Source organism: Eleutherodactylus coqui, chromosome 6 (assembly GCF_035609145.1).
Source record: "Eleutherodactylus coqui strain aEleCoq1 chromosome 6, aEleCoq1.hap1, whole genome shotgun sequence".
Taxonomy (NCBI): Eukaryota; Metazoa; Chordata; class Amphibia; order Anura; family Eleutherodactylidae; genus Eleutherodactylus; species Eleutherodactylus coqui.
Window position 1 is genome coordinate 186740274 of NC_089842.1, and position 20443 is coordinate 186760716.

General features: G+C 49.9%; 1 protein-coding gene across 1 annotated transcript in view; it reads right to left on the bottom strand.

The window, feature by feature from the left end:
- Positions 1 to 20443, bottom strand: part of LOC136571795 (putative N-acetylated-alpha-linked acidic dipeptidase) — a 114347-nt gene that overhangs the window by 41263 nt on the left and 52641 nt on the right. The window contains exons 9-10 of the mRNA XM_066572423.1: positions 7097 to 7179; positions 4192 to 4255 (exon numbers count right to left, since the gene is read on the bottom strand). Of these exons, the coding sequence (XP_066428520.1) occupies positions 4192 to 4255; positions 7097 to 7179 (147 nt within the window). The remainder of the gene's footprint in view (positions 1 to 4191; positions 4256 to 7096; positions 7180 to 20443) is intronic.

Consider the following 20443-nt stretch of genomic DNA (forward strand, 5'->3'; position numbering starts at 1 on the left):
TGTAGAAAAATGCAGTGTTTTTCGTGAAAACGATATGTGTAGAGATGAGCGAGCATGCTCGTTTAAGGCTGATGCTCAATCATGTACTTATGCAGTGGCCAAATCCACGCCTAAATGGTGTAGATTTGGCTGAAGATTTGTAGGGATGCTCACATTTTAACCCTTTTATTTCAAAGACTGAAATCCACAGCATGAATCTCCAGTATTAGACTTTTCAAAAGCGATGCAGACTCGTTGCAGAAATTTTCTGCACTATGTGAAATTAATTTTTAAAATCTCCTTCATATGGCTTCAACTGAAAGGCTGGGTTCACACGAGACTGAAATTCCGGGGAATGACCACACGAAAATACCGCAAGATTTTCGCGGGAGAAATGCGGCTTCACCGCCTGTATTCAGCTGCTGCCATCTCTTCCCATAGAGAGGAGAGAGCTCGTCGCAGAAAAAGGGAAAGAATTGACATGCCGCGTCTTTAAATTCTGCGTGGCATATCAATTTCAGCGTGGCTTAGGCGCAATGGATCGGCCGCAGTGTGTGGACGAGATCTTTGCAAATCTCGTCCACTTTGATGGCTAATCCCAGGATAAATAGCCGCGGGCAGAATTTCCATGCAGAAAGTCTGCACGGAAATTGCTCTGCAATTACACCCCGTGTGAACCCAGCCTAAATGCTGTGTAATTTCTGCAGTACTGCAGAGGAAATTCCGCCATGCGTAAACATGGCCTTTCAATACACGGTGGAATCCAACACAGATTTTTTTCGTGTGGATTCCTCCTCCAAAAACCACAGCTTCTTGACGCAAATCCACATAGAATTGTGTTGGAATTTCAATATGAAAGTTTTGCTTATTGACAGGAGTGAATCCACCGCAAAATACGTGCCAGACATTTGTTGCTTAGCTGTCGGTTTTCTATGCGGATTCCACCTTGAAAAATCTGTGTTGAATTCCCCTATCCAAACATACTCTACGAGGGCCTGACTGACACCTTAACGGACCCCAAGACTCCAGCAGAAGACAACCACATTCTAGTGCTGGTGCTGCGGTTGAATGCCATCCTTGCTCCCAGGGCACAAACTGCATGTTCCCTGCCCATAGTATTCGCACGCACTCCTGCCCCCTGACTAAATGGGCCAGAGTGCGCTCTGCTAACCTATCCCTCCACTATTTACTGTTAGCTCTGGCTATATTAGGCATTCTTCCCCCAAGGCCATTTACATGGGCGAGTGCAGGGGCGTAACTATAGAGGATGCAAGAGTTGAGGTTGCACCCGGACCCAGGAGCCTTAGGGGGCCCATAAGGCCTCTCCTCTGCATTTAAGGAGCCCGATATTATGTATAAAGCATTATATTTGGGGATTTTGCATTGGGGCCCAGAAGCTTCAAGTTACGCCTCTGGGCGAGTGTGATATTGATCTGAGAAACTCATATCCGATATCGCATTTGTAAATCTGATTTTTTTTTGTCTGCAATTGCAATGCATTTAGCAAGCATGTTGTTCCAGCAGCGAAAATAGAAATTCCTGTCTCACTCGCCTGAAAAAAGCATTTACATGCAAGTGTGATGAAAACTTCTTTTTTTTTTTTTGCATAGAAAAGAATGATCAATTCTGGAACAGAATCGCCCAAAAATGTTACGATTCTTTTTTTTTTTTTTTTGGACTCTCAGCCCAAGAAAAAAAATTGCCCATGTAAATTAACCGTTTTAAAATAATAGGGTCTTTTCACATACAATTTTTGTGCATCTCGCAAGCCACAGGGATAGTGTGCGAAAATCCCCTGTGTAAATATAGCTTTAGGTATGTATTGGTTTGCAGTGAGGTTTTCCCTAAGGGCGAGCACCCACTGGCGTTTTTTTACCTGCGTTTTGCGTTTTTCCTGCACAGGCATAGAGATAACATGTGTTCCTGTCCACTGGCGTTTTTTTTTGCGTTGCGTTTGCGTTGTTAACATAGGAACTGTCAGTTGCATATGTGTCCCTATTTTTCTCCTAATGCACCCATGAATGTCAATGGAAATTAACGGAAAACGCCGCGAAAACGCCGCGAAAAACGCGCGGAAAAACGCGAGAAACGCGGCGAAAACGCTGCGTTTTTCCCCCGCGGAGAACGCAAACGCCAGTGGGTGCTCGCCCTAAGTGAGAGAAACATGTAAGTCCTGTGTGATTGCGAGACGTACAGAACTCGCACATTGTAATAACCCATAATTTAGAATGGGTATACTTATATGGGTGTTTTTTATTTTACAACAGAAAAATTGCAGCATGTCTTACTTTTTGGGTGATATTGACCATTATTTTCTATGAGAGCAAAAAAAAAATTGCACCACATTCACATGCAGTTGTGAGTTATACGTGAGTGATTGGATTTTTTTATTTTCCCTATTGAAACAACATGCGATTTTCACAAATGTGAAAAACGTGCATGAAAATCGCATGTACCGACGTGTGATGTGACATGTTTTTCTCGCAAAATGCATTCCAACCACAAGTTACGTTTACTGGGTGACGTTCTCTGTTCGCTGACTGACCCGTTTAACGTATTTGAACCTGCTCAGCCAGCCCTGACCTTTTACCTGTCTATCGTATTGAAGTATATGCTGCCTGTCCTGATCTCAGCTTGCCTACTAGTTACGTCTGTATTCACACTGTCAACAATCACACCTCAGCCTTGTGTAGTGTCAGCTGCTACACTACTGAGACTATTTCTATGAGTAACGGTTGGGGGACCCAGCATTGAAGACCAAAACCCAAATGGAGGGGGTAAAGGGAGAAACCAGGGTTCTCCAAGTGCTGCCTCCAGATCTAGGCCAAACAAATCAGAGTGTGGCAAATCTGGTCCACATCCACTTTCTGACAATATTGCTATGCTCACTAGGATATTATACAAAAGAGTAAATAATGGAAAGTATAATAAAAAAAAACATAATATGAATCAAAGGATCTAAAATACAGAACAAAGTGCAATATAAAAAGGAGCATTTCAAAGCAGATGAATCAAAATAAATATTATTTAATTAACATTATTAAAAGAGGTCAAAACACTTCAACATGAAGAGGTTATCTTTGAAATGGACAATTTCATACAACTCAATACTGAGCCTAGTGGTTGGTTAGATTGTACAGTATTCTTTTAATGAGCTTTATACTGCACAGAATAGAATGGCAAATGATTGAGAAATATATAGTGGCCCTTATTCATATATTCTGTTACAATTTATCAGATAAAAATAGATATACACTATCCTACCAAAAGTATTTTGACACCCCTATCAGTAGAAAGGACTTTGTCTTATTAGCATGTCACATGTCCTAAACCACGCTACATAAGATAGAGTGACGAGTTGCTCTACTTCATCTCCAAATTGGACGGATCTACCTGGATGTGAGGAACGTCTTTTGCCTGAGAGTGGAGGTTCTGTCATGGTCTGGAGATGTTTTACATGGCGTGGCCTTGATTTGTTGATTGTAGTGACAAGAACCATGGAGGTGTACCCTAACATTCTAGATAATAATGTGCTGCTGACAATGTGACAATACTCTGGAAATGGTTAGTAATATTTTCAATAAGACAATGCACCTTGTCACAAATCCAACGATGTTTTACGTTGGTTTGAGGATATGGATGCTCCACGATTGTCCCAACCTGAACCCTACTGAACTTTGTGATACACTACAATGTCAGGTCAAGAAATATGAACAGCATTCATCTTCTTTGAGAAAACGCACCAGAAGTTTGCAGGATGTAGAGGGAAATATGAACTGAAGTGTATCAGACATTAGTAGAAAGTATATCAAAGAGAGTATCCAATGTCATTAGGGCCAAAGGAGCCCCACTAAGTATTAACATCTGGAAACAAATACTAATTTTGATACTTGCTCAGGTGTCCGATTACTTTTGATAGTATAGTGTATGTATACATGGAAATGTTCAAAATCCTTTCTCAGCCCCTCTTTTTAGTAGGTTTATACAGGCTTAGAAACTGTATAGAAAAACAAAACTGTTAGTAGACCTCTAACAGCACTATTCCTCTCCATGGATGGCTTATATCCAGTATTCGCTTTAACCTGGATGAGCTGCAATCCGAGCAATGCACAAAAGGCGCTGTTACTAGAAAAAAAGTGGCTTTTATTTTATTATCATAAACCCCTTTAATAGAACATAAGTGGTTAATCAGTATTGCTTCTTCTACTTTACCTGCAAGAGCCAGGTCCACATTGATGTAAGCTACTGTCCGAGGTCCTAAAACTTTTCCCATTTCCTGTTAGAAGGAAATTACATTTCCTGTTATTTGTACCTAATCTGCATTAACATACAGGGCTAATCTACATTATGCATCACACTTATGGAAATAAAAGAGTAGTAGGATAGTGCTAGACACAGACGTAATGCAGATTTCGTTAATATATGCTAAATGTTGCCCATGTATTGGACATATTCTTTCATACAAACAAATGGTAATTGATTGAAAAAAAAATACTTTTTATCTGTCATTCCAAGTGTTAAAGATTGGCTAGCTATTGGCCACTTGAGCGTATTCAGCATTTCTAAGCATCGCCTTTTGCTATGCCTCTAAATTTCTTAATGCTCATCTCACAAACTCACAATCTTGTGGCCAACTGTTCATAATTTCCATCTACCAGAGGTAGAGAAGAGGGGCTCAAAGGAGGACATTCGACTGTGAACTTGCCTTGCATGCTCCCTGTGTAAACAGACCGAGCAGTGCACAGGACAGTGCAGAGGCGAGTGGAATAGCAGTAGAAGGAGGGAATGCCTAGTCCACTCGGCATGAAAATATTAGGGCAAGTCAAGTACTGACCCCATCAACTGGGCCTAGTGAATTGGTCAATGCAAACAAAGCCTAATCACTAAACGTGTGATGGAAAAATTTGATATCCTCTATGCTACTAGGCAATGAATATAAAAAAGGTTAAACCAATGGCATGTTTAGAATCTTAGAATCTCTCTATAGGTATGTCCCTGGTAACTCCCCCAGACTTGACTTTACTATTCAGTGCCATAAAAAAAGTACTGTGTATAGGTGTATAATTATAATATACTGTATAGAACTTGGGGTTGCCTCATCACAGACAATATCCGTCTAGCTGGCGACTGAAGTTCCCCCTGCATACCCTACCACAGGACTTTGACACACAGTCTGACCTAGATTCGGATGTTACCTATATCCATGCTGAATTCCTGTCAATAACTCTTAGTACTCCAAGTTTCTGGATATACTTGACAAAGGGCGTTGAGCCTGAAACGTTGCAACTGTGTGCATCTAGACTGTTTCAACTGCATGCTGTCCAACTGTTTACTTCTGATACCGATAGAGTCTTGGACGGAGGGACTCTGGTACACTGCACCAAGTCTGACCTGCATGAGGGAGTGCTACCAAAATGGAGACATGGACAGCACACAGACGAGAAATATGCTTTGTGTGAAAAAAAACAACTTAAAATCACATTGTTGGACAGTGTATAGAACCCCTAGAGACAGGGTGTGTACCCCTTGGGATACATTTATGACAGCTTGTGAACTTAGGATCTAGACCAGTATTTCTAAAACTCCAGTCCCCATGGCCCCCGCATGGTAGTAAGTGACTCTCATAGTGACCCCAGTAATAATAGTGACCCGCATAGTAGCCCCAGTAGTAAGAGTAACCTCTATAGTAGCCCCTGTGGTAATAGTGATCCCAATAGTGGCCTCAGTAGTTACAGTGACCCCCCATAGAGGTTTCAATAGTTATAGTGGGTACTGGTGTACCTTGACGCCACCGGAGGCTTGGGGTGCGACAGGGCTTTCAGAGAGGTACGGGCCTGTCACACCCCTAACTCCCAATTAGCTGTGAGTGTGCTGTTTCATCCCCCCCAGCTGTGTAACTCACCAAGCAGCCGCTCCATCAGCTGCTGCTTTCCCTATGTGTGCGGCTCCTTGGCTTGTGCTGCTGCGCCTGTTTTTTTTTTCTGGCTCTTTGTATCGCTCTGTGGGCTGTTGTTGCAGCTACTATGTAGTACCGGCAGCGGGGTGCCTCCGCAGCACCGCCGCTCCACTGGCAGCAGCTGCTGCTGTGTTGTAGCGGCGGCAGGGTTGCATCACCAGCACTGTGCTGAGCATCCACTGGCCTCCCTCGGCAGCACAGCGGGGAGCACGCAGGAGGCAACAGCACTGACTGGAGGAAAACCCCCTTCGGAAATTAGCTGTCCTGCAGCGAGGGCGCATCAATGCTGATTCTTGCTCAGCCGGACAACACTGTGAAGGGGTCCCTAGACTTCTTGTACTGCACAGGGGACATGGCCCCACGGACAGCGCTACTGATCTGGTGAGTGAGGGGGCCAAGGAGTGTAGCAGGGCTCCAGGGGGAACATGGCCGCAGGGACAGTGTATCCAGCTATTCTTCATGGAAACCCAGAAGGGTCTTCAACGCTACCCCCGTCAAACCCCTCGCTTCTGGTGGCATTAAGATACATCAGTACCCCCATAGTGTCCCCAGTAGTAACAGTAACTCGATAGTAGTACCAGTAGTAATAGTGACTCCTGTTGACCTCTGGCCAGCCAGAATCCCTACAGGCATTCCACTTACCCAGTCTGCAGCTCCAGGCTGGTGACAGCATTGCAGTCTGTGACCTCTGATCTCTCGCCTTGGCATCCGAATTGCATTCAGAATAGCACATGCAGAGACCAAAGGTTAGAGGTCAGCCGTCACAGACTCTGCACTGCCGCCGGACCGCAGCTGCAGGCTGGATAAGTGGAGTGCCTGTTAGGTTGTTGCATGACCAGCGGGCCACAAAAAATGAGGTGGCGGACAGGATTTGGCCTGTGTGCTATGGAGAGAGGCACTGACAATAATTACATCATCTGTGTAATACCGAGAAAATCCTGAAAACCTGACCTGTTGGGGGTGTCAGGACTGGAGTTGAGAAACAATGCTCTAGACCGAGAGAGGAATGTAATGCTTTATATATTGGACTGAGATCAAGATTATGCTAATAATACATGTCAAATGTATTTTGACATGTAGTCAAAGGATTTTTCTAATCCTGGACAACCCCTTTAACATCAACCCACTTATATGTCTTTAGATATGGCTGAGGAAACTCACCTCTACGCTTTCTGTAGAGCCAATAAGTCCATATTCCTCAGCTCCCCAGCTGCAGAAAAGAATAGATCTTCTTGGGCGCCAACCTGTGGCAAAACAGTAGAGACATTTCTTGTAATATCAGCATAAATTATGCATCTTTAAAGGGTGACTGCACTTTGAGACTTGTGTTAATAATACTAAGTAATGTGAGAATTAGCAAAACTGAAAATTATTTTCTTTACCTAAAATGACATTTCTGTGTTGATAAATGTCCCTGTACTGCTGCCCACAAGGGGTCTACCTTCCTCATAATTGGCTGCCCACTTTTGTTGTCAAGGGAGGCATACAAAATGTCCTGATCCAATTCCCCACCAACCCACCTCCCACAACATGCCCCCTGCCGCTCCCCATGGCTCGCCACACTTTCCACTTTGCCGATCATATACATCTTCTGCCCCTGTTCCTCCTTATCAACCCCTCCGTTCTGCTTCCTAATAATGATATACCATATGTAATTTTTGTACTGTTTTGTGTTCCCCTGTGCCTCATCTCCTGCCCCTGCACCTCCCGTTTCACCCCCACCCCGTCTCTTACCAAATAGTTGTATACCACATGTAATTTGTTTTGTGTTCCCCTGCAGTTTGAAAGCACTGCAGAATAAGTTGGTGCTAGAGATGAGCGAACACCAAAATGTTCGGGTGTTCGTTATTCGGAACGAACTTCCCGCGATGTTCGAGCGTTCGTTTCGAACAACGAACCCCATTGAAGTCAATGGGTGACCAGAGCATTTTTGTATTTCGCCGATGCTCGCTAAGGTTTTCATGTGTGAAAATCTGGGCAATTCAAGAAAGTGATGGGAATGACACAGAAACGGATAGGGCAGGCGAGGGGCTACATGTTGGGCTGCATCTCAAGTTCCCAGGTCCCACTATTAAGCCACAATACCGGCAAGAGTGCCCCCCCCCCCCCTCCCAACAACTTTTACTTCTGAAAAGCCCTCATTAGCATGGCATACCTTTGCTAAGCACCACACTAGCAACAACAAAGCACAATCACTGCCTGGATGACACTCCGCTGCCACTTCTCCTGGGTTACATGCTGACCAACCGCCCCCCCCTCCCCCCCACAGCGCACACCAAAGTGTCCCTGCGCAGCCTTCAGCTGCCCTCATGCCACGCCACACTCATGTCTATTTAGAAGTGCGTCTGCCATGAGGAGGAACCGCAGGCACACACTGCAGAGGGTTGGCATGGCTAGGCAGCGACCCTCTTTAAAAGTGGCGGGGCGATAGCCCACAATGCTGTACAGAAGCAATGAGAAATAGAATCCTGTGCCACCGCCATCAGGAGCTGCACACGTAGGCATAGCAATGGGGAACCTATGTGCCACACACTATTCATTCTGTCAAGGTGTCTGCATGCCCCAGTCAGACTGGTAATATGTACCTTAACAGTAACCGCGTTGGTGGTAATGTGGTGGTGACTGCGGACCTAGTAGCACGGTTGTATTTTGTTGGTTTTCGGAATGCGGCCAGGATTAAGTGGGCCGTAGCGGGGGGATGGTGTGGGGGCTCTCTTGTTGTGTCGGTAAAGGTGAAATTCTTGGACTGCCACCAGACGAACCAATGCAAAGACATTTGCCAAGAATGTTTTCCCTGTTGGAGGAGGAGGGGGATGTTTTTGAGGCACTACGTGTCCTCTCCACGTGTCCGTGGTTATATGCACCTTTACAGTAACCGCGTTGGTGGTAATGTGGTGGTGACTGCGGACCTAGTAGCACGGTTGTATTTTGTTGGTTTTCGGAATGCGGCCAGGATTAAGTGGGCCGTGGCGGGGGGATGGTGTGGGGGCTCTCTTGTTGTGTCGGTAAAGGTGAAATTCTTGGACTGCCACCAGACGAACCAATGCAAAGACATTTGCCAAGAATGTTTTCCCTGTTGGAGGAGGAGGGGGATGTTTTTGAGGCACTACGTGTCCTCTCCACGTGTCCGTGGTTATATGCACCTTTACAGTAACCGCGTTGGTGGGAAATGGCCTCGCCGCCATTATGTCTTTGGGAAGCCTCTGTTTCCACACCCCAGAGACATACCATTAGCAGCGGTATAGGCAGAGCCCAGAATTCGTAACATTTCAGCCGTAGCATTAGGACAGGCCCCACTAACATATCACTAGCAGCATTATAGGAGGAACGCAGTCTTCGTTCCATGTCAGCAATAGTAGCACTCAAGACAGGCCCCAGTAACAATTCCGAAGCAGCAGTATAGCGGGAGCGCAGTCTTCGTTCCATGTCAGCAATAGTAGCACTCAAGACAGGCCCCAGTAACAATTCCGAAGCAGCAGTATAGCGGGAGCGCAGTCTTCGTTCCATGTCAGCAATAGTAGCACTCAAGACAGGCCCCAGTAACAATTCCGAAGCAGCAGTATAGCGGGAGCGCAGTCTTCGTTCCATGTCAGCAATAGTAGCACTCAAGACAGGCCCCAGTAACAATTCCAAAGCAGCAGTATAGCGGGAGCGCAGTCTTCGTTCCATGTCAGCAATAGTAGCACTCAAGACAGGCCCCAGTAACAATTCCGAAGCAGCAGTATAGCGGGAGCGCAGTCTATGTTCCATTTCAGTAGCCTTAGTATAGCCAAGGCCCAAGTTACATTTATGTAGCTAAAGTGTAGGCCAACCCCACACACCTTTCTGTACCATGAGTGCAGGCGAAGAACATACAAATTGCTATGATTACACTGTAGGTGAGGGCCCCAAAAATTTGGTGTACCAACAGTACTAATGTACCTCAGTAAAAATTGGCCATGCCCAACCAAGATGGCAGGTGAATCGCTTTGGTTAATGTGGCTTAAGTGGTAACTAGGCCTGGAGGCAGCCCAGTGTAACGAAAAATTGGTTCAAGTTAAAGTTCCAACGCCTTTAAGCGCATTGAAACTTATAAAAATTGTTCAGAAAAATTATTTGAGTGAGCCTTGTGGCCCTAAGAAAAATTGCCCGTTCAGCGTGATTACGTGAGGTTTCAGGAGGAGGAGCAGGAGGAGGAGGAGGAATATTAGACACAGATTGATGAAGCAGAAATGTCCCCGTTTTGGATGGTGAGAGAGAACGTAGCTTCCATCCGCGGGTGCAGCCTACGTATTGCTTACGTATCGCTGCTGTCCGCTGGTGGAGAACAGAAGTCTGGGGAAATCCAGCCTTTGTTCATCTTGATGAGTGTTAGCCTGTCGGCACTGTCGGTTGACAAGCGGCTACGCTTATCTGTGATGATTCCCCCAGCCGCACTAAACACCCTCTCCGACAAGACGCTAGCCGCAGGACAAGCAAGCACCTCCAGGGCATACAGCGCTAGTTCAGGCCACGTGTCCAGCTTCGACACCCAGTAGTTGTAGGGGGCAGAGGCGTCACCGAGGATGGTCGTGCGATCCGCTACGTACTCCCTCACCATCCTTTTACAGTGCTCCCGCCGACTCAGCCTTGACTGGGGAGTGGTGACACAGTCTTGGTGGGGAGCCATAAAGCTGGCCAGGCCCTTAAAGACTGTTGCACTGCCTGGGATGTACATGCTGCTCAATCTACGCACATCCCCTGCTACCTTGCCCTCGGTACTGCCCCTTCTGCCACTAGCGCTGTCGGCTGGGAATTTTACCATCAGCTTGTCCACAAGGGTCCTGTGGTATAGCAACACTCTCGAACCCCTTTCCTCTTCGGGAATCAGAGTGGGCAGGTTCTCCTTATACCGTGGATCGAGCAGTGTGTACACCCAGTAATCCGTCGTGGCCAGAATGCGTGCAACGCGAGGGTCACGAGAAAGGCATCCTAACATGAAGTCAGCCATGTGTGCCAGGGTACCTGTACGCAACACATGGCTGTCTTCACTAGGAAGATCACTTTCAGGATCCTCCTCCTCCTCCTCCTCAGGCCATACACGCTGAAAGGATGACAGGCAATCAGCCGGTGTACCGTCAGCAGTGGGCCAAGCTGTCTCTTCCCCCTCCTCCTCATGCTCCTCCCCCTCCTCCTCCTCCTCCTCAACGCGCTGAGATATAGACATGAGGGTGCCCTGACTATCCAGCGGCATACTGTCTTCCCCCGCCCCCGTTTCCGAGCGCAAAGCAGCTGCCTTTATGGTTTGCAGGGAATTTCTCAAGATGCATAGCAGAGGAATGGTGACGCTAATGATTGCAGCATCGCCGCTCACCACCTGGGTAGACTCCTCAAAATTACCAAGGACATGGCAGATGTCTGCCAACCAGGCCCACTCTTCTGAAAGGAATTGAGGAGGCTGACTCCCACTGCGCCGCCCATGTTGGAGTTGGTATTCGACTATAGCTCTACTGTTACGGCACTCTGCCCCCCAGAGCGCCAGATGGGGTGCCCTGATCTTCCCGCACCCCACTGTCCCTGCCTACTTGCCTCGGCCCTGGCTAACCCCAGGCGGACAACTGGGCGGCGGTCCCTGCGCTGGCTAGGGACCTGGCGACTACCTAGATGGAACTACTAATAGGGGACAGAGTGCCGACAGAAGAGGCAGGTGGAACAAACCAACAAAACTTACAAGTACAAGCAGGGCTGGAGATGGAGCTCACAGGCAGAGAGACAGGACCTGAATAGCAACTAGTGCTGACTGGGACAGACCAGACTAGGGGCTAACAGGACCAACAGAAACAGGCTGAGAAAGGATAGCAGGGCTGACAGACAACTAGGGACTGGCTGAGGTAAACTGCAGACAGACTGACTAGATGAAAGCAGAACCAATAACTGGCAGTGAGCTCACATCACTGCCAGTCTCTTAACCACAAGGTTCCGCCCCCGGGCGGAGAGTGGGAGGAGGCAACTCCACCCACTGCTGTATAAGAAGAACGGAGGAGTGCGGGCGGCACCCTACGGGCGGACACGCCCATGCCGCCGCCCACCGGCCGTCCCAAGCTGCTGGGATAACCTCGACACAGGGCTCCAGGCTGCTGGAGCCGACGCCGGAGCGACGCGCGCCGACCGCGGGACCCCGTGCCGCGCTGTATGGTAACATTACCCCCCCTCTGACGGGGGACCTCCGGGCCCCCGGAAACTCGACCAGGCTTATCCAGGAGGCGGCTGTGAAAACGCTGTACCAACCCGAGAATGTGACCCTCCTGAGCGGTCACCATGGGCTGATCCTCAGGTCCATGACTTCGGTAGTCTGTGGCTGCCCCATTTCCTTCAGGGCCAACCGTTGACATATCGTCATGTTTCAGGTCGTCTTCCGAGTCAATGTCCAACCATTCACCACTGTCTTTTGACCCATCCTCGCTACCAATGACGCTGCCTTCAAAATCTGAGGCATCTCCAACTTTAAAATCACTGTCATCTGAGCTATCATACTCCAAAAAACTCTTCCGGGCCCCCAAATATTGTAAGGTTCCTGTAGCCCGGCGAGAATCCAGGATCTCCTGGGCCTCGTATTCAACTTCATCACGGACCGGGGTGGGCGGCGGGGGACCGGAGGTGGGCATCACCGAAGGGACAACAGGTTTCGACACAGACTTATGGAACCCCCTGCGACCCCTCCTTTTGCGATTTCCAGAGGACCGGTACCCCTTCTGTCCCAACCTGTACGGCTCAAACACCGACAGACTCTCCTCACAACGCAACTGCATACGAGACCCCACCCCTTTCTTCCGTCCCCCCTGCAGGGCATCGGTGGCGACATCAGCAGCAGGGCAGGCGGACGGGGTGTGAAGGTAAGTGAGACCTCGGGGACTGAGTGCGGTATCGACTGAGCAGGGAGGACGGGAAGCGCGATGGCTATGGCAGAACGGCCCCCACTGGGTTAGCTCCCCAGTGGCCCAATCGAATTGGGGGTTATGCAACGCCAGCCACGGCATCCCTAGTACCATGTCTACCGACATTTTCTCCATCACCAGGAATGATAGACCTTCCGAATGGCGACCCCCCACAGTGAGTTGTAACACTGGGGTCCTCCATCGTACCAAGCCCGACGCCAGAGGAGTAGCATCAATGCTAGCAAAACGAATTGGCGTCTTCAGCGCCAAAAATTCCGCCCTCAGGGGCTCAACGAGACGCATGCTTACCAGGTTAGCGGCTGCTCCGGAATCAATAAACGCCTGCCCTAGGCGGGAGAAGTTCCGGAATCTAACCTGGCAGGGTATTAGAAGTCTAGGACGTACCTGTGGTCCTAGGCGACCCTCCCTGCAATCGCCTAGGACTGGGAGTCTTTCTGCCGATTCGGACTGTGGGCGCTGAGGCCTCAGGGGGCAGGTTATCACCCGATGTCCAGCTTTCCCGCAGTAGAGGCAGAGATGATGCAATAACCGAACTCGGCGTCGCTCCTTGGGGTCCAGCGGGTCCAGTTCCATAGGTTCGGGAACAGAGACTGGTACGGAAGAGGAAGGAACCGGACAAACGACCTCCCTGACTCTACTGGTCTGCCTGTCCTGCTTCCCAGCCCTGAGCCTCCTATCTGCCTTCACCGCTAGCTCCATGGCCTCCTTTAAGGACCCGGGAATGGGATGGGAGATCAACAGCTCTTTGACCGCGTCCGAGAGACCCTGCAGAAAAACGTCCTTCAGGGCACTCTCGTTCCATGCAGTGTCGCCCGCATAGCGTCTGAAACTGGAGCAATAATCCTCCACACAAAGCGACCCCTGATGCAGCGCCAGCAACCGTGAAACCGCCAACCCCACTCGGTCCGGCTCATCGAAGATGCCCCCGAGTTCCTGAAAAAAGGAGTCCACCGACTGCAGGGAGGGGGAACCCTCGGGAATAGAAAAGGCCCAAGTCTGGGCAGAGTCCCGCAGCAGGGACATTATAAGCCCGACCCTCTGGGCCTCTGAGCCCGAAGAACGGGGACGCATCCGAAAAAACAGGCGACACGCCTGTTGAAAAACGAAAAACTTGTTCCTCTCCCCAGAGAACACCTCGGGGAGAGGGCACTTGGGTTCGGGACTGGTAAAGGCATTCTGCCCCTGCGACAACGCCCACTGCTCCTGGGCCACCATGCGAGCTGACAAATCCCGGATCACCGGCACCAGGTCTTGCAGCTGGTTTGCAAGGGCGCTGATCGCCGCCATGAAAAAAAAGTATTTTAAGGGCCAGTTATTATGTTACGGCACTCTGCCCCCCAGAGCGCCAGATGGGGTGCCCTGATCTTCCCGCACCCCACTGTCCCTGCCTACTTGCCTCGGCCCTGGCTAACCCCAGGCGGACAACTGGGCGGCGGTCCCTGCGCTGGCTAGGGACCTGGCGACTACCTAGATGGAACTACTAATAGGGGACAGAGTGCCGACAGAAGAGGCAGGTGGAACAAACCAACAAAACTTACAAGTACAAGCAGGGCTGGAGATGGAGCTCACAGGCAGAGAGACAGGACCTGAATAGCAACTAGTGCTGACTGGGACAGACCAGACTAGGGGCTAACAGGACCAACAGAAACAGGCTGAGAAAGGATAGCAGGGCTGACAGACAACTAGGGACTGGCTGAGGTAAACTGCAGACAGACTGACTAGATGAAAGCAGAACCAATAACTGGCAGTGAGCTCACATCACTGCCAGTCTCTTAACCACAAGGTTCCGCCCCCGGGCGGAGAGTGGGAGGAGGCAACTCCACCCACTGCTGTATAAGAAGAACGGAGGAGTGCGGGCGGCACCCTACGGGCGGACACGCCCATGCCGCCGCCCACCGGCCATCCCAAGCTGCTGGGATAACCTCGACACAGGGCTCCAGGCTGCTGGAGCCGACGCCGGAGCGACGCGCGCCGACCGCGGGACCCCGTGCCGCGCTGTATGGTAACATCTACGTTGTTCATAGAGCCTGGCCAACATGTGGAGCGTAGAGTTCCACCGTGTGGGCACGTCGCACAGCAGTCGGTGCACTGGCAGCTTAAAGTGATGTTGCACTGTGCGCAGGGTGGCAGCGTCCGTGTGGGACTTGCGAAAATGTGCGCAGAGCCGGCGTGCCTTTACGAGCAGGTCTGACAAGCGTGGGTAGCTTTTCAGAAAGCGCTGAACCACCAAATTAAAGACGTGGGCCAGGCATGGCACGTGCGTGAGGCTGCCGAGCTGCAGAGCCGCCACCAGGTTACGGCCGTTGTCACACACGACCATGCCCGGTTGGAGGCTCAGCGGCGCAAGCCAGCGGTCGGTCTGCTGTGTCAGACCCTGCAGCAGTTCGTGGGCCGTGTGCCTCTTATCGCCTAAGCTGAGTAGTTTCAGCACGGCCTGCTGACGCTTGCCCACCGCTGTGCTGCCACACCGCGCGACACCGACTGCTGGCGACATGCTGCTGCTAACACATCTTGATTGCGAGACAGAGGAGGAGGAGGAGGAGGAGGGTGCTTTGGTGGAGGAAGCATACACCTCCGCAGATACCACCACAGAGCTGGGGCCCGCAATTCTGGGGGTGGGTAGGACGTGAGCGGTCCCGGGCTCTGACTCTGTCCCAGCCTCCACTAAATTCACCCAATGTGCCGTCAGGGAGATGTAGTGGCCCTGCCCGCCTGTGCTTGTCCACGTGTCCGTAGTTAAGTGGACCGTGGCAGTAACCGCGTTGGTGAGGGCGCGTACAATGTTGCGGGAGACGTGGTCGTGCAGGGCTGGGACGGCACATCGGGAAAAGTAGTGGCGACTGGGAACTGAGTAGCGCGGGGCCGCCGCCTCCATGATACTTTTGAAGGACTCCGTTTCCACAAACCTATACGGCAGCATCTCAAGGCTGATGAATTTTGCTATGCGGACGGTTAACGTTTGAGCGTGCGGGTGCGTGGCGGCGTACTTGCGCTTGCGCTCCAACAGTTGCGCAAGCGACGGCTGGACGGTGCGCTGAACTACACTGCTGGATGGGGCCGAGGACAGCGGAGGTGAGGGTGTGGGTGCAGGCCAGGAGACGGTAGTGCCTGTGTCCTGAGAGGGGGGTTGGATCTCAGTGGCAGGTTGGGGCACAGGGGGAGAGGCAGGGGTGCAAACCGGAGGCGCTGAACGGCCTTCGTTCCACCTTGTGGGGTGCTTGGCCATCATATGTCTGCGCATGGTGGTGGTGGTGAGGCTGTTGGTGTTGGCTCCCCGGCTGAGCTTTGCGCGACAAAGGTTGCACACCACTGTTCGTCGGTCGTCAGGCGTCTCTGTGAAAAACTGCCAGACCTTAGAGCACCTCGGCCTCTGCAGGGTGGCATGGCGCGAGGGGGCGCTTTGGGAAACAGTTGGTGGATTATTCGGTCTGGCCCTGCCTCTACCCCTGGCCACCGCACTGCCTCTTGCAACCTGCCCTGCTGATGCCCTTGACTCCCCCTCTGAAGACCTGTCCTCCTGAGTAAGCGTTGCACACCAGGTGGGGTCAGTCACCTCATCGTCCTGCTGCTCTTCCTCCGAATCCTCTGTGCGCTGCTCCCTCGGACTTACTGCCCTTACTACTACCTCACTGCAAGACAACTGTGTCTGATCGTCATCGTCCTCCTCACCCACAGAAAGTTTTTGAGACAGTTGGCGGAAGTCCCCAGCCTCTTCCCCCGGACCCCGGGAACTTTCGAATGGTTGGGCATCAGTGACGATAAACTCCTCTGGTGGGAGAGGAACCGCTGCTGCCCAATCTAAGCAGGGGCCCGAGAACAGTTCCTGGGAGTGTTCCCGCTCCTGAGCAGGTGTCATTGTAGTGGAGTGAGGAGGCTGGGAGGAAGGAGGAGCAGCAGACAGAGGATTCGGATTGGCAGCAGTGGACGGCGCAGAACTGCGGGTTGACGATAGGTTGCTCGAAGCACTTTCTGCCATCCAGGACAGGACCTGCTCACACTGCTCATTTTCTAATAACCGTCTCCCGCGTGGACCCATTAATTGGGCGATGAATGTGGGGACGCCAGAAACGTGCCTCTCTCCTAATCGCGCAGCAGTCGGCTGCGACACACCTGGATCAGGAGCTCGGCCTGTGCCCACACCCTGACTTGGCCCTCCGCGTCCTCGGCCGCGTCCACGTCCTCTAGGCCTACCCCTACCCCTCAGCATGCTGTATTACCAGTGATTTGATTTCACAGGCAGCTAATAAATTGGCGCAAGACTGCAGGCCAAATATAATTTTTTCCCTTTTTTGAAAACGAAAGGCCCCACTGCCTCTAGTGAATGTATAATCTAAGTTTAATAACTGTGCTGTTTTCCTGCTAATGTGTCACAGAACGTGAGGGTAGCAGAGTTATTAACTGTGGCAGAGCAGGTATTTTTTTTCCCAATTAAGGAAAGCAAATGGCGAAGCCAGCAGTAAACCGTAGCTGGGTGCGTCTGATTTTTAAAGGTTGCACACGCAGCCGACACGTGTCCACCGCCCTTAGGACGGACAGAGGCAGGACAAATAGAATTATTTTCCGTTTTTTTCCACCAAAAGGCAGCAGTGCGTATATTCAATGAACATGAGAAGTTTAATAACTGTGCTGTGTCCCTGCTAATGTGTCACAGAACGTGAGGGTAGCAGAGTTATTAACTCTGGCAGAGCAGGTATTTTTTTTCCCAATTAAGGAAAGCAAATGGCGAAGCCAGCAGTAAACCGTAGCTGGGTGCGTCTGATTTTTTTAACGTTGTACACGCAGCTCACACGTGTCCACCGCCCTTAGGACGGACAGAGGCAGGACAAATAGAATTATTTTCCGTTTTTTTGCACCAAAAGGCAGCACTGCGTATATTCAATGAACATGAGAAGTTTAATAACTGTGCTGTGTCCCTGCTAATGTGTCACAGAACGTGAGGGTAGCAGAGTTATTAACTGTGGCAGAGCAGGTATTTTTTTTCCCAATTAAGGAAAGCAAATGGCGAAGCCAGCAGTAAACCGTAGCTGGGTGCGTCTGATTTTTAAAGGTTGCACACGCAGCCGACACGTGTCCACCGCCCTTAGGACGGACAGAGGCAGGACAAATAGAAATATTTTCCGTTTTTTTGCACCAAAAGGCAGCACTGCGTATATTCAATGAACATGAGAAGTTTAATAACTGTGCTGTGTCCCTGCTAATGTGTCACAGAACGTGAGGGTAGCAGAGTTATTAACTGTGGCAGAGCAGGTATTTTTTTTCCCAATTAAGGAAAGCAAATGGCGAAGCCAGGAGTAAAACGTAGCTGGGTGCGTCTGATTTTTAAAGGTTGCACACGCAGCCGACACGTGTCCACCGCCCTTAGGACGGACAGAGGCAGGACAAATAGAAATATTTTCCGTTTTTTTCCACCAAAAGGCAGCACTGCGTATATTCAATGAATAATAACTGTGTTGTGGCCCTGCCTACACAATTCTTTCCCTGCAGTATCAATGGAGGGTGCAATGCTCTGCAGAGGCGATTTTGAGAAGTAAAAAAAAATGCAGCACAGCTAACAGCAGCCAGCACAGTACTGCACACGGTTAAATATGGCCCTAGAAAGGACCGTTGAGGTTCTTGAAGGCTACACTCACTCCTAACACTCTCCCTGCCTATGCAGCACTTCTGTCCCTAATGCCGGGTGCAACGCTCTGCAGAGGCGATTTTGAGAAAAAAAAAATTGCCACTGCTAACAGCAGCCAACACACAGCTATCAGTGGCCCTAATAAGGACCTTTGGGGGGTCTTGAAGCCTACACTAACTACCAATTCTTTCCCTACAGCAGCTCCGGTACAAACAGCACTGTCCCTCATCTAACTCACACAGCATCTGAGGCGAGCCGCGGGAGGGGCCGACTTTTATATTCGGCGGACACCTGATCTCCCCAGCCACTCAATGCAGGGGGGTGGTATAGGGCTTGAACGTCACAGGGGGAAGTTGTAATGCCTTCCCTGTCTTTCAATTGGCCAGAAAAGCGCGCTAACGTCTCAGGAAAGGAAGTGAAAGTAACCCGAATAACGAACATCACGAACACCCTAATATTCGCACGAATATCAAGCTCGGAAGAACACGTTCGCTCATCTCTAGTTGGTGCTATACAAATACAGATTATTATTTATTATTATCTCTAGTAATAGAGATAAGATGGAACACAGGAAGTGAAACAGGAAGTATCTCATCTTGCTGATTGAAGTGTATCAAGAGCAGAGGGGAGGAGGAGGGAAGGAGAGAGAGAGACGCACAGAGGTGCTGTTAGAAAAAAAATGCAAATTATAGATACAGCTTGCAGAGAGGAATACTGGTGAAGAAAGCAGGATACAAGTCATATAATGGCCAGAAATCGTGTTACTTCTCATGTACACAGATGGCAGTTTATTTTGAAAAATCATCTTATTACAATAGATATATAAATTGAACGGCCACTTTATTAGAGTCACCTGCCCTTTCACAATAGGAGCTTCTGCATATGGAATTAGATACATAACTCCGAAGTGTAAAGGCTTTTTGTGGGTCAATTGCAGTGTGAATCTACATAAGAGCTTATTTAGACGACCGTATATCGGCTCGGTTTTCACGCTGAGCCGATATATGGTGTCCATGTCTGCAGGGGGAGGAGGATGGAAGAGCCAGGAGCAGGAACTGAGCTCCCGCCCCTTCCCGCCCCTCGCCACTATTTGCAATGAGAGGGGCGGGACAGGGGCGGAGCTAAGTGGGTGGCCCCGTCTCGCCCCTCCTATTGCAAATAGTGCCAAGGGGCGAAGAGGGGACGGGAGCTCAGTTCCTGCTCCTGGCTCTTCCATTCCCCCCCCCCCCCTGCAGACAAGGACATCGTATATCGGCTCGGTGTGAAAACCGAGCCAATATACGGTCGTCTAAATAAGCCCTTAGGGCGAGCACCCACTGGCGTTTGCGTTTCCCGCGGGAAAAAAACGCAGCGTTTTCGCCGCGTGTCCCGCGTTTTTCGCGGCGTTTTCGCGGCTTTGCCATTAATTTCCATGGAGAAAAATAAGGACACATATGCAACTGACAGTTCCTATGTTAAAAACGCAAACGCAATGCAAAAAAAAACGCCAGTGGACAGGAACACATGTTATCTCTATGCCTGTGCAGGAAAAACGCAAAACGCAAAACGCAAAACGCAGGTAAAAAAACGCCAGTGGGTGCTCGCCCTTAGATTGGGAAAATCTGAGCAATTTTTAAATGAGGCATGGTGATTGATGCTAGAATAGCTAGAGTGAGTATTTTTAAAAACTAACAACCTTGTGGAGTCTTCTCTTCCAACAGTGTGGAGATTGCCCGCCAGGCCAGTGCTGGTATTTTTTTTTTACCGGCTGTAGTATAAAGAGATGAATAAAGTGTGCCACCCCACCCCCCCAGCTGTCCAGTATCAATCAGCTGACGTTCAGGACACTAGGAAAGTTGAGTTGAGATCCTTTCCCGTTACTAGGTAGATATTAGACAGGTAGATACTAGAGAGATGGATAAAGATATGAGATTGATAGATATGCATTGTGATGTGGAGGTTGTAGTCTGCCCATCATTTTGTATAGTTTGTAGA